The following is a 14,912-nucleotide window of genomic DNA, read 5'->3' on the forward strand; positions in this document are numbered from 1 at the left end:
GAAAATGAGCAACTGATATTAAGGGCTCAAGTAGAAGGCAAATGTTTTGAGAATGATGAGGGCAACAAATGTGCATATGTGCTTGACACAATGGATGTATGTATGGATTGTGATAAGAATTGTACGAGCCCCCCAAAAATCATTAAAAAATAAATAAAACAAAATTTTAAAAACCTTTAAAAAACAACACCTGAAGACTCTTATTACAGAAATTTAACCAATATACCTCAAAGTAGGACAGAAGAATGCACACCTCACTGAGCTTTAAATTTTATTTTGTCAACTTTGTTTCATCTCTCCCATCCACGTTTTTCCCCTGAATATTTCATAATAAATCCCAGACACCAGACATTACAGCATGTCACCCACAAGCACAACACGCACTCTCCTAACAAAAGGATGTCTTAATGCTTAAGATTATAATGCTTCTTAATTCTGCCGAGAAGTTTGAGTTAAGACTACTGCTGTTAATTATCTAAGTTATTCTATTTCATTCCAGAAGGAATAGAAATTCAGGAAGCAGTTGCTTAGCCTCACCACTTAGTAAAATCTTCAACGAAGAAAGCTCTCTTGGTTCTTTTAAAGAATTGCTGTAAGATAGCCTATAAAGTGCCTCCTCATTAGGATAAAAAAGTTCCACGAACTCACTGTCATCAGGTTGATTTCAGTCCGTAGTCACCCTATAGGACAGGGTAGAGCTGCCCCTGTGAGTGTCCAAGGCTGTACATCTCTACGGGAGCAGAACGCCTCATCTTTCTCTCTCCAGGGAATGATGGTAGACTTCATCTGCTGAGGTTGTGGTTAGCAGTCCGATGCTTAACCACTATACCCCAGGGCTCATTGTGCATTAGCATAGGGCTTCTTCACTAACCCAGCCTGGGCCAATTTCCCATGACCTAATTTGTCAGAAGTAGATCACTGGATGGTTCTTCTGAGGCACCTCTGGGTGGACTTGAACCCCCAATCTCTTGGTCAGCAGCCAGGCTGTTAACCATTTGCATAAGGTGACCAGACGTCCCACTTTTGGCGGGACAGTCCTGATTTTTAACAATTTTTCCCCCGCGTCCCATGGTGTTTTAAAAAAGTCCCGATTTTTGGAAAGAATGCATGACAAGCTAGGGTATACGGTTTCTGGCTGCCAAGTGGCTATTTCACCAGGATATGAGTTTTATCAATGGTGTCCCGCTTCACCAATGTTAACATCTGGTCACCTTACATTTGCACCACCTGGGGTTCCAGATGTACGGAGAGTCCTGATAAAACGAAGGTCTATGGCAGGGGTTCTCAAACTTTTTAAACAGGGAGCCAGTTCACTGTCCCTCAGACCCGTTGGAGGGCCGGATTATAGTTAAAAAAAACCCAAACAAACTGTGAACAAATTCCTATGCACACTGCACATATCTTATTTTGAAATAAAAAAACAAATGGGGCAAAAACACCCGGTGGGCTGGATAAATGTCCTCAGCAGGCCGCATGAGGACCCCTGGTCTATGAGAAGGTAAGATAGTATACACATGAGGTGCTGAGCGACAGTTTTCATCATCCTGCCAGGGAGAAGGCCAGGTTTCTTTTCCATGTTTCTCCACATCCCCTTAGCGTAACAGCTGGGTGACCTCCAAGAGTGCGAGGCATAGAAATACCTATACCACTAAGCCACAAGCATAACAACAACGCTTTTGACTATTTATAATTTTACTCTCCAATCAAGAGACCCCAGCAAAATAAGCAAACCAACATTCTCCCACTGAGAATGAGGATTTAGGTGAGTGTCACCTCATTTTTCATTGTTCTCTTTAACTTTCACAAGCAGGAAAGATCATAGACTTTCAATCTCATCAGAAAACATAAAGTGTATTTCAGAAGTGGGTGAGAATTAAGAAGGCCATTTTCCAAATCATCTAAATAATTCCATAGTTAGTCCCTGGTGGTTTCTGCTAATTAGCAATGACACTTAAGTGGATTGCTGAATCACCCCAGAGAGATTTCAGTGTAAGATCAAAGAGAAAGTAGGAGAGGCTGGAAGTAGAAAGCAACTATACAAAACAGATGTGTGTGATAAAACAAAAAGACCTAGCTAGAAATGCGCAGGGAGGAAGCAATGACTAGTGCTGTACCTGAACTTGTGTGTTGATCAAAGAGCCTGCTCTGTTAAATAAAGTGACCTCCATGTCACGTTCAGAGGCTGTTTGGGAGAACAAATAAAAATCCAGAGTCCTAGCACAAAAATGGCAGGATTTAAAGGATCGGTGCTAGAGCATCTCCCAGAAACAGATTCTTAAGGCAAATTCTTTACACAGTAATTTCTGTTGGGTGAACCATTTTCAGGGTGCTGACAAGAGCTTCCTGTTATCTAGAAGCTCACTGAAAGCCAGCTAAGCATTTCTCCCCCTTTTTATTCTGTGTTTCAACTCTGTGTGTGTGTGTGTGTGTGTGTGTGTGTGTGCACATACACGCACATGCTGAGTGTCCAGGTTTCATTACCAAGGGCAGCTGCAGAACAAGGTTCGGTACATCCTGGGACCAAAATAATGAGCCCAGAGGGCCTGCCCATTCCATGAGGCTGTTTTCACAGGACTATCACTAGCTAAATCTATTGGATTTTTACCATGATTTCACACTTACAACAATAGTAAAAAGCCAATGATCTGTTTTGCCCATTAGTGACGTAGTTCTAGCAGTAAGGAACTCTGAGGTATTAGCTAAGAGTGATGCTGTCTGTGGTGGTTAAAATGACATGGCAACTTGGCAGGGCCATGATTCTTGGTTTGACAGCTCTGTAATGATATAATTTGGTAGTTATGCAACGATGTAGTCATCCTCCAATTTGTGATCTGATGTCGCCAGCCCCCATTTTTGCATACTGCCAATGTTTGCAGAACAGCCTGGTCTTTGGAACTTAAGCGTGTTGATAAGTGAGTAGTGAGTGTATATCACCATGAACTCAGAATTATTTATATTTTTATATATCCCTCTATCCATACACAGATACGGAAATAACTTACAAATTAGAAAAGGGGGAGTACTGCATACGTCAAATGCCACGCTCAAGAAAGGACAGTGCTATGTTGAAAGGGCAAAGAAGACAACATAAAAGATCTCCCAATGGCCAATCTCGGATCAATGTGAATAAAACTAAACAATAATCATATGAAGCTGTACCATCTAGAATAAACGTACATGATTCTATACTAATACAAACAGATAAATGAAGAAATAACAAGCAAATCTTCTAGTGGAAGGATTTCAATGAATAGATGTAGGAAGAATGAATGAAGGGACTATAAAATCACCACGAGACAAAGGCCACATCAATCATTGCTGTAGGCGAACCTCCCAATGCAAGCTCCAACTAATAGGTAATAGTGTTGAAGGAAAAATGGGATACTTGCATAGCTTTCACTATATTTTCTTCAAGATTTTTATGAATTAAAAAGGGAAGTGGCTGCAACAATGGGTTCAAACTTAACAACTGTGAGGATGGTGCAGGACTGGGCGTGCTTCATTCTGTTGTACATCAGATTGCTACGGGTTACAAAAGACTGGATGGCACCCAACAGCAAGAACAGCATAGCTATACTATGTACCCCTGATAGTCTGGACTCATAGTACAGCATCACCTCTGTAGTACTCTTACTGAAAATGCACGAGCTCAATCGATGCACAAAATGCAAACCCAAGCTGAGAGACATTTTGCACAACTATAACTGACCAACATACCTCAACATGTCAAAGCCATATAAGACAAGGTTAAGATTAGGAACTATGTTCCAGATTGAAGAACAGTAAGGACAAAAATTAAATGCAATATGGAATTCTCAGCTGAGTCCTGGAACTAGGTGATGACACACGACATAATGGAAAGACTGCTGACATCTTAATAGGTCTATAAGTTTAGCCAATGGAGTTTCATTGTATTGCACTAATACTAGTTTCCTGATTTTGATAATGCTTATATAAGCATTAAACTATGCTTATATAAGATGTTACCATTGGGGAAAGCCAGGTGAAGAGTACTCGGGAGCTCTATTATTTTTGTAACTTTTCTCTAGTTCTAAAATTACTGTAAAAATAATATAGGATAGGTTCAAATCCAGTGAAATCTATAGCAAAGTGGAAATAAAGTGATTCATAATCTCTCATTTCCCCATTTTAAACATACTCGATGATCCTTTTAAAATTGATTGTAGGTGGTTTACTAATTTTGTAAAACTCTTTGTATATAGCTAAGAGATCATATCTAGCAGCTCTGTCAACGACATGATTTCTTCTTATAACATTAGAAAATTAATTTTACAAGAAGCACATATCCTACTTGTCTCTTGCTGGTTGATTGGGTAACAAAACATCATGGGGCTTCAGCCCACTCAATATGGTCCCCTGAGCACTCATTTCTCTTCCTGTATTTTTCTTAGGAACCCGAAGGGTCTTTACTACCCCTGTATCTCATACAGGAGGTGGCATTAGAGAGTCCTTGCCAATCTTTCTCAAACTGTTAACCTCAACTCTTAACATTTCGTCCTACAATACTTTGCTCTCAATTTGTAAAGCAAACGATCTGACCAAACTCTAGATGTTTAATATGTGAACAGTTACGGCTTCCTGCCACTAAATCCAGTGTGCCACCATCAATTATGTCTGTTCTTTAAATCGTTGTTTTGACACTTCACTTCCTCTTATCTCAGCATCCATGTCATATTCACATTTCTGCTATGATTTCCGGGCCCTTTCTAAGTCTATTCTTTTTTAATATTTAATAAGTCCCCTCAGTATCTTCTTAGCAGTCTTCTTTTCTCTTTTAAAATTCATTCATTCAAGTATTCAGTCCATGAACTCTGAGTGAATTCTAGCAATGCCTAAGGCCCTGGGTGGCACTGTGGGGAATATAAAAATATACATATTTATCTTTTCTCGTCTAGTCTTTACATATCACCCTATTTGTTCCTTTGACCTGAAATGCCATAAGCCCCCATTTCATATTTTTAACCAATTCGGCTTCATTTTTAGGGAAGTATTCTGCTTTATACAGTGTAGGGAGGAGTCCCACTTGTCAATCAAAAATTGGCAGTTCCTTTCACAGAAGAGAAGATGAAAGAGATAAATGTAGACCATTAAAACGAGACACAGCAACGTTAATGTATCATTGCTTTATGATCTGAGCTACCTCAAAGTAAATGACCAGTTTTTAATTTTTTTTAAAAACTCAGAAGATCGTTAAGATTTAGGATCTGTAAGGTCCAAACAGGAAGACAGGCTTTCAAACAACAACAACAAAAACTCACAGGAAAACTTAAGAAGAAACCTCAAATTCGTGTCCCAATTTCTCAGGATCACACCAGAGTATATAACGAATCGGCCCAGAAAAGGGGATTGGGGACCCCCATGTTCATTAGCTGAGAACCACAGAACAAACAAGATGGACAATTTTGTTATATGTGATGTTTGGTTGTGGGTTTACTTTGACCCCATCTCTGATGGAGCTCCTCGCTATTTATACCACAGAATACTGAAAATAAAGAGGTTCTCACCTGGTGATTTTCCTTAGAAATTTGGATTAATAATTCTTTTAGTTTCCTTTTTCGTTCTTTTGCCATTTGTACTTCATCCAGAGGATTATGGGCACTCTCAAGAATGTCTTTTTCTGGCTTCCTCTGAGAACTCTCTTCTTGCCTTTTCTTCTCTCTATCAGTAATAATGTAAAAGTACACGTCTACAACGGACTTCAAAATGACTGATTTCAATCTAGTAGAGTCGGGTGAGCACTGAGTTCTCCATCACAAGACAATTCTGTTTGTTTGTTTGTTTCTAGATCTGGCTCTACTTTACAAGTAGAAAGCTCTATAGATATTTTAGTAATGTATTTCCATTAAGTCTAACATGTAATGATATTTAATTAAGATTTGCAATTTAATGGGTGCTAAGTACTCTCACGTTTTTCTGAGGGGCAGTGGGGTGATCGTCACTTAAGAAAGGAGAGAGTCTCACCATAGGTTTTTACAAAGTTTCTAAGGAGAAAAAGAATGAAGTGTTACTAATGTAAAGAGAGAATAGAATCTAGAATGATGAGAAGATACTTAAACATAGAAAGAGTAGACCTCAGTGACAACAAGGAAAAGGTCTTAAGGGAAGTACAGATAGTCCTTAGCTTTACCATGGGTTTCCATCTGAGCACTCCATCAGAAGTTGGTTCTGAATCTGGATAAATTGATTGACTTCTGGTAAGCTGAATACTTTTTTTTTTTTTAAGTTTCCATTATCATTGCCTTAAAAAAATCAGTTTCTTTAAACATTTGATCTTTGTCTTTGGAGGTTAAGACATTGCATATAAATGTACAGATCCATTTTAATACCTACATACATACCTAAAAGCACACAAAGCATAAAATGTATGCCAATGGTGAAATTAACAACTGATGCTTTCAATGGTAAAAAATGCTGAATAATATAGGTCTAGTCTACAATGAAATTGGTATCAGTGTTGAAACAACAGAGTTGGAGTTGTAATGGCTATCGGGCATGTGCAAAATTCAATTGTTGTATGTTGTTAGAGTTGAATATGGTCCAATTTCTATGCTTTAGGACTTTCAACACCAACTTTTTGTGCACTAGGCCATAGCATGCTAGGTGTCAGTGTTTGAATAGTAAATCACAACGGTGCAGATCTGAAAAGTACATGCTGTAATACTGTAAGCAGTATGTATTGTTAACAATAAGGTATACCAAAATAAAACAGAAGAACCAGATGGTTGTGCTTTGAAAGAACGGCTCCAAAAGGGCTTAGCCTTTTTTCCCCAAGGTCATTACTGGTGATGAGACATGGTGCTATTCTTACGACCCCAAAACCAAACATCAGTCCAGTAGAAGCCACCACTGCCACCTTGTCTAAAAAAAAACCATCAAGTGAAATCAAAGATCAAGATGATGCTCATTTGTTTTTCTTATGTGATGGGGACGGTGCATTTGGAGTTTGTTCCACCAGGGAAGGCTGTTAATCAAGCTTTCTATTTAGAGGTTCTGAAAAGATTGTATAACAGTGTGTGACAAAAAAAGGCCTGGTTTGTAGCAGACAGGGGACTGGTTTTGTTACCACAACAATGCACTTGCTCAAGTAACCATCTTGGTGCACCAGTTTTTGTCAAAAAACAGCACACCTCTCTTGCCCCATGCACCTGACTCGCCGGACATTGCTCATGAGACTTCTGTTTGTTTCTGTGAATGCAGAGGGGCAGGAAAGGACAGCAGTTTGACAAAGTGGACAAGATGAAGAAAAAAATGAGGGAGGGGCTGTCAGCCATCCAAAACGTTGAGTTTGAAAAATGCTTCCCAGAATGGAATCACAGATTTGACAAATGAATTAAAGTGTAATGGAGAGTACTTAGAAGGTGACAAGGTTGTTTTCTAAAAAAATTTAAATATAGAGCTTTAAAACAATCTGGTCTTTTGGGGAGTACCCTCTCATATTTCTGGCCATTTTCTTTTTCACCCACACACCTATTGATTTTTTTTTCTCATGTAGGGCTTTCGTCTTTCATGTACCAATTCAAGTGAGCTCATAGCTCAAAATAAACAAACAAACAGAACTGTATTCCCCTAAATGACTACGATGATCTGTCTATAACCAACCAATATAGTTAGGGCATTAGTTACTTTGAAGAGAGGCAGTAAAATATTCTTTTTGGTAGAGTGTTTTAACTTTTGTAAGCCATCCTATTCCTAATACATTATGCAATCTCTAAGTATCTCCTTTAAGAGCTGTAAAATGAAAACCAGTAACTTTACACTAGAAAAACCAGCAGATAGCACCTTAACCAACTGATCAAGGTTAACAGTATCAGTAATGTAATGTACCCCTTATTTTCTATAAGAATTAGTGAGGAACTATAAGCACTGGCAGTGTAACAGGTTACCAGTTGGGCTGTTAACCCAGGGTTGGTGGTTCAACCCCACCAGCTGTTCTGAGAGGGGAGAGTCCAGCTTCCTGCTCGTGTGGAAACCAACAGGGATAGATCTGCTCCATCCGCTAGAGCAGTGCTTCTCCACCTATCTAATGCCGCGACCCTTCCATACAGTTCCTCAGGGTGTGGTGACCCCCCCAACCAGAAAATTATTTTCATTGCTACTTCACAACTGTCATTTTGCTACTGTGACGAATCAGACAACCCCTGTGAAAGGGTCGTTTGACCCCCAAAGGGGTCGCGACCCACGGGTTGAGAACCGCTGCTCTAGATACAGTTCTAACACTGGATGGGATTTTTTAACATAACATTCAAATGTCTTATCTGTTACGAAAGTGTACACGTGACCATTGTGAGGACTGCAGAGGTATAATATTCCACCCAGCAAAAAACACTGCTTCACCGTTCAACAATTATTATCTAATTCCTGTAATTATTTTACTAATGCCTGCTATTATAGGTTAGGTGATGATAATTATCTTTCTACACAAATCTTCGCCTGGATATACGATCATTTTCCTCAGACCATTTTTCTAGCACTGCAATCCCCAGGGCGAGTGCTAAAACCCTTTTTCTGGCTCTTGCTGTTTATGGCCAAATTGCTTTCTTGAACGTTAAAACCATTTAATCCGCTCAGAAGGCTAGCCAATTATCTGTGTCACTGTAACCATGGAGAAGGGCTTCCCTTTTAAAAGGAATGGCTGGTCAGTGCTCATTTGCTGAGTGCCCACGAGGAGCGGAACCTGCTCCCATCAAATGTTCCTTGTTTTCACCACTTCTTTTAGGTCAGCCTACCTTTCTCAGGGCTTGGGAGCCCTTTGAAAAGCAAGGTCAACCTGGGCCAGCGCCCACTGAAACACTGGTGAGTGCTTTCTGAGAGGACCTGCGTCCGGAGCCGGCCTGGGCCTGAGGAGCCCACCATCCACTGCAGAGCTGTAGTACACTGGGTAGAAAAAGAGCAATCGAGAGCAGGGGGCGGATGGGCGCGAGGGGGAGGTGTGTGGGCTGAGGGGGGTGGGAGAGCTTATCCACTCGGACTTTCTGGCCTATCAGAGGATTCACTTTGAAGATTCACGCACTTCAGTCCTCATGCTGCTGGACAAATACATCAATTATTTATTCTTTGAAGCTCATTCTCCGCCTGGAGGCTGGATCGTAGTATTAGGTCCTGTGGGGTTTTCTCTTACGTCAGAGATGTTTCGTGGGCAGTGAGGTCACGGTGACTTTCCAGAGGCATATTAGGACATAGACCTTCAAGACATTCACATAGGACATGGTGCAGTGAGCCAACCCACAGGGGGAAAATGTTCCACCTCCAAGATGTTCCTGAACCAAAGACACGACATTTATCATACTACGTCTATTAAAATTACAGAAATATTGAAAGTGATGATAGTCCCCAGTGGTGGGCAGAGGGTGGTAAACTGGTCTATAGTTGGCGATAGTGTAACTAAGTAAGCATTTTGGCGATGTTCCAAGAGTCATCAAAAGGCTCATACCACTTAACTCAGTAATTAGATGTCTATAAATTTATCCTAAGACTATAATTCAAAAGCATGAAAAGGCTCTATGTTTAAGGATGCTCATTGCAATAATAATTATATTAGTGAGAAAAGTACCCTTACTAGGATGGGGATGAGTTCATGATATAAACTATGGCATAGGAACGCAATAGAGTAGTATATGGACCTCAGGGCTCTGGGGAATGTGTTAATAACAATATATCAAGTTAAATGCACTCTATGGTTACACCGAAGCAGGTAAAGGGACCCAGACCAGGAGGAACCGGAACCGCGGGAAATGAAAACAGTGCATTCCTTCAGCTGGTGGAGGAGTGGGCAGGCTCTGCCACTGCCATGCGCATGAAAACAAGAACAAAACCTTTAGAGCAGCGGTTCTCAACCTGTGGGTCGCCACCCCCTTTGGGGGGTCAAACGACCCTTTCACAGGGGTCACCCAATTCAAAACAGTAGCAAAATTATAGTTATGAAGTAGCAACGAAAATAATTTTATCGTTGGGGGGTCACCACAACATGAGGAACGGTATGAAAGGGTTGAGAACCACTGCTTTAGAGCATTTCCCAAATGACAGCCTACGCTGAACCCCGCCCTCTCCAGGGCTGGCTTACATTTTCCATGCTTCTTCCACAGTGCGTCTCCTCTCAAGGATCTCCCTCCGCAGCTTTACCATCTCCCTTTGGATCTCCTCCTCCTCTTTCTTGGCCTCCAGAGCCTTCCTTTTCTTCTCTTCTTGTACCAGACACTGAGCCTCTAAGAAAGCCGATTTTTGCAGGGCCTTTTCCATTTTCTGGCGCGCTAGTTCTTTCTCACGTCGTAAGCGATTTTCTTTCACCTGAAAGAAAAAAAAAAAAAAGATACAATAAGGAGGAAATGCAGTCTGTCACACAGAAGGGGTTATGCCAAACGCTGGACTACATTTGCAGTTCATATGCACACGGTTGGAAGCATTCTGGCACAGAGCGCCACTGTTTGTTGGTAGAATGGAGGGAATTGGCTGGTTTCCTGGGTAAGTACCTATACCAAATTATACCTGAAGTCAGGTAAGGTGACTCTCCAATAACCTGGGACTGGCCTAAATCATGGAAAAGATGAGACTCTCCTGGGTCAAATCCCAAGTTTTGGTAGTTATTGAGTAATGATTAGCCAACCCACAAGAATCTTCAATGTGTGCATTACTATTTAAGTAGGCCCTGCTAATTACAATTTGATAATTTTTTTTGACGTTATATTGTGAAGACTTGAACCGTTTATATTCTGCTTTCAGAAACACCACAGCCTTGATTCAAATCTTCTATTATTTAAATACGCCAGTGATTACAAAAAAGGTGGACTGAAAGACATAAAATCCACAGAGCAAACATTATTTTTTTTAAACCTATTAATTCGTTAATGACAAAACTGTGAATTGAGGCATCCTTTCTTTTCTGCAGATAGTGGGTTAAGCATTGGGCTCTTAACTGACGGGTTAGTTGGAACGCACCAGGGCTTCCGGAAGAGATGAGGCAGGCAGTAGCTCCCATAAAGGTTTACAGACATGGAAGCCATTTCTACTCTGCGAGTCGGAATTGACCTGCAAGCCAGGGAGCGGGCTCCTTTCTGCTTTAGTTATTCTTATCTTACTCTCTAGTTGTGATAAGACTTCCAGGCCATGGCTGTCTCTTATGAACGTTTTCTCCTCCTTTTTGCCAAAAAATCCAAACCAGGATCATGCTCCTGTCTCTGCTTCCGCACCAGCCCTAGGGTGTGGATTTCAATCCTGGCCATTAGAAAGCCAGTGTGATACAGACAGCACACATGTGTAGGGATCTTCATTCCAGGGACATTTAGTGCTCGGCATTATGGCAAAGAGCAGTCTCACCCTGCTGCCCTAAAGCTCGTCCACGGGCGTTCAGAGACAACTCCTTTTCCTACAACTGATTCTTTCCGATAACCTTTTTTTTGGAGAAAAGAAATTTCCCACATGCCTTTCTCATTCAAAACAGCTGAACTAGATTGAATTCTGTTCTGTTCTCTTTCAAACTGTAACCACAAAATGAGTGAATTTCAGATGTCAAGAAAATTGTCATTATAACACTCACCAGCATATTCATGACATTAATAATGCACAATTCAGAAACCAAATGGAAGCAAAACCCAAGCTACACTATTTGTGAGAGAAAGTGGCATATCCAGACTAATAAAGCTTAGCTCATGATGTTATTGGTCAATATTTTTCTTTCTTCTTCTTTTTTTAAATTCTTAAATCAACTGCTTCCTACCCTCAGTCTATGAGCATCATTTTCTCCTAAAACTCTTATTTTTTCTTTCTAACCAAACCGCAGATGGCACCCTTTTCCATAATAAAGCCAAAGTCTTTATTTAAGCGTATTAAATGTGTTACACAAAGGCTGCTTCCTGTTATTCACTTAAATGTTGTTTTTCCCTCCCACCTGCTTATGTCTCATCTCCATGGTAAGACGAGGGTCCTTCTGCTGCCGCGGGTCTTGATATTCCTGCAGTCCAAGATCATCCAAAATCCCAGAACCCACCACATCCTTATGGAGCAGATGGTCCATAAATTTTTGAACTGAGGTACTTTCCTCTTCTTCCCCCAAATAGTCACACAAGTCTGAGGGAAACAGCAACAACAAAACAGGGAAATTAAAAAAAAAACCAAACCCAAAATTAACTTAATGTTAGTATAATTCCCTTATTTATATAAAGAGTCCTACTATGATAAAAATACAAACATGTGAGTGTTCAATAAATAGTACACACACACACACACACACACACACAAAACAACAATTGGATGTGAATCGTCCAAAGAAATTACCTTTAACTAAGAGAAAAAAATATCTCCACGCTTGCTAATTTATAAATTATCAAGGGTTCATGAGGGAGGGAGGGAGAAGGGAAAATGAGCTGATACCAAGGGCTCAAGGCAAAAGAAAATGTTTTGAAAATGATGATGGCAACATATGTACAACTGTGCTTGCCACAATGGATGTATGTATGGATTGTGATAAGAGCTGTAAGAGCCCCCCCATAAAATGATTTAAAAAAAATAAAATCTCCAATCATAAGGAACTAGCCTCATCCATTTCACTAAAGATTTCCTCACTATGAAATGTAAAAGATGTGATTTCACTCTGATCACCCTTGAGGATGTCAATGCTTTTTTTTTTTAAAGGCTGTTTTACTGACGTAGGACTGACCTACAATCAACTGTAAAAAGTTAAAGTCTACCGTGTGAGTTTTGACAGACAGCTATATCAAAAAGCCCATGACTAGCATCCAGAAAAGGAACGTGGGCAGGAGCCCCCAGGGTCCTCATTCTGAGGTGTAGTCTCTCTCACTCCTCTCAGAGCACTTCCCGGCCCTCCTCCAAGCAGCCACATTCTGTCTTGTTACTGTAGACTAAGTTCCTTGTTCAGGATTTTAGATACATGAGATCATCCACTACATACTCTAGCTTTGTCTGCTTCCTTCACTTAGTCTAATTATGCTGAGACTCTTGCATGTTGTTGTTTGCCTCAGTAGTTGATTTCTTTGTATGCTGAGTAGTACACCTGGATGAACATACACACTTTGTCTATTCCATTGACAATTAGAGGTTGTCTCTCAATTTTTACTATTTCAGATAAAACTGTTCAGGTGGGCTCACCAAATGTGTCTGAGAACGATGGAGGAGTGGGGGGGGAACCACTACCTTTACTCCCAATTCAAGGAAGCCCCTGTGTGCTTTTGAGAAATTCTCACAAAGCAGCTGTGTAACTTGTGTGACACCAAGTCTACACAACAGTGGAACTTTTCTCGGAAAAGAAAACAAAACTAAGACAATAATAACCTTCATGATCTAATACTAACTAACCTGGCAAGATACCCTGAGCTGGAACTCTGCAAATCCCGTTAGGGGGGTCACAAAGTCTAAAGTTCTGAAAGTTAGAGGAGTTCTTCGAGGTTGCCAACGCTGAGCTCCCCTGCTCCCTCCTAAGGAGAAAGGAGGATCTGTGGAGTCCTTCCCGTGGGCCTGACCTTCTCTGCAGACAGCTCCTAGGACAGCGAGCCAGATGCTTGGTGGAGAGCCCTTTCAGCTAACAGGGGGCTGGCTCTAGTCAGCACAGCTCCTCCCTTAATTAGGATCATTAAAATATATCATTGCTAACTTTATTCTTTGGGGAAAATGCTTACACAATATTAAAAATTATTTCTGTTCTTGTTGCAGTCAGATTAATCTAGTCTCCTTGTATTTTGTACATTCTCCTTTGTGTTTTAAAAGAGCACAATATTTACAGGGGATAATCATGATTTTTTTGAGTTACAATAGAAAATATCTTGGTCCCTCCCTCAGGAATGATCGTTTAATTTTTTGTGAGAGTTGTGATCATATCTGCTCTTTTGGATACATACCTTGATGTTCCCATACTCTTAATAATTCTTTGTATCACATGGTGTCTAGTTCTCTCTTCATCCTTCAAGGTATTTTCTGCATTATTGATGTCGTGATTATGGTGGCACTTGGGGAACATTTCTGATACTTTGTATTAGTTCAGAAGCATGTACACAGGATATAGTGAAACATTTTTAATCATTTTATTGGGGGCTCATACAACTCCTATAATAATCCATCCATCCATTGTATCAAGCACATTTGTACATTTGTTGCCATCATCATTTTCAAAACATTTTCTTTTTACTTGAGCCCTTGATATCAGCTTCTCATTTCCCCTCCCCTCCCCGAATCTCCTTCTCTCATGAACCGTTGATAATTTGTAAATTATTATTATTTTTTATGTCTTACACTATTGGTTCTCAACCTTCCTAAAACCACGACCCTTTAATAAAGTTCCTCATGTGTGGTGACCACCCTAACCATAAAATTATTTTCATTGTTATTTCATAACCATAATTTTGCTACTGTTATGAGTTGGGTGACCCCAGTGAAAGGGTCATTCAGCCCCCAAAGGGGTCATGACCCATAGGTTGAGAACCGCTGTCTTACACTGACTGATGTTTCCCTTTACCCTATAGTGAAACTTATTTCCTTTTATATGATGCAAATAGGTCTTGTTATCTACCTGTACTTAGGTCAACTGGTAGAGTAGTCGATTGCATTATTGGGCTACACTAACCATAAAGTCAGCAGTTTGAATCCACCTGCTGTTCCATGGGAAAGAAATGAGGCTTTTGACCCCTATAAAAAGTTACAGTCTTGGAAATTCACAAGGGCAGTTCTACCCTATCCTAGAGGGTCACTACGATTCAGAATTGACTCGATGGCAGTGAGTTTTGTTTTCTGAGATCATAGCAGGCCTCATTCATCTTATGCCTTTGGGGAGTTAAGGGAATGATTTTACATTTTATTGAATTTTTTTTTCTTTTTTAACATTTTATTAGGGGCTCATACAACTGTTATCCCAATCCATACACACATCAATTGTGTAAAGCGCATTTGTA

General features: G+C 40.3%; 1 protein-coding gene across 1 annotated transcript in view; it reads right to left on the reverse strand.

The window, feature by feature from the left end:
- Positions 1-14,912, reverse strand: part of CCDC191 (coiled-coil domain containing 191) — a 102,810-nt gene that overhangs the window by 69,107 nt on the left and 18,791 nt on the right. The window contains exons 5-7 of the mRNA XM_004706488.2: positions 11,903-12,081; positions 10,082-10,305; positions 5,526-5,679 (exon numbers count right to left, since the gene is read on the reverse strand). Of these exons, the coding sequence (XP_004706545.1) occupies positions 5,526-5,679; positions 10,082-10,305; positions 11,903-12,081 (557 nt within the window). The remainder of the gene's footprint in view (positions 1-5,525; positions 5,680-10,081; positions 10,306-11,902; positions 12,082-14,912) is intronic.

This window comes from Echinops telfairi, unplaced genomic scaffold (genome assembly GCF_000313985.2).
Source record: "Echinops telfairi isolate 266 unplaced genomic scaffold, ASM31398v2 ScPeMD7_6;HRSCAF=24_0, whole genome shotgun sequence".
Lineage (NCBI taxonomy): Eukaryota > Metazoa > Chordata > Mammalia > Afrosoricida > Tenrecidae > Echinops > Echinops telfairi.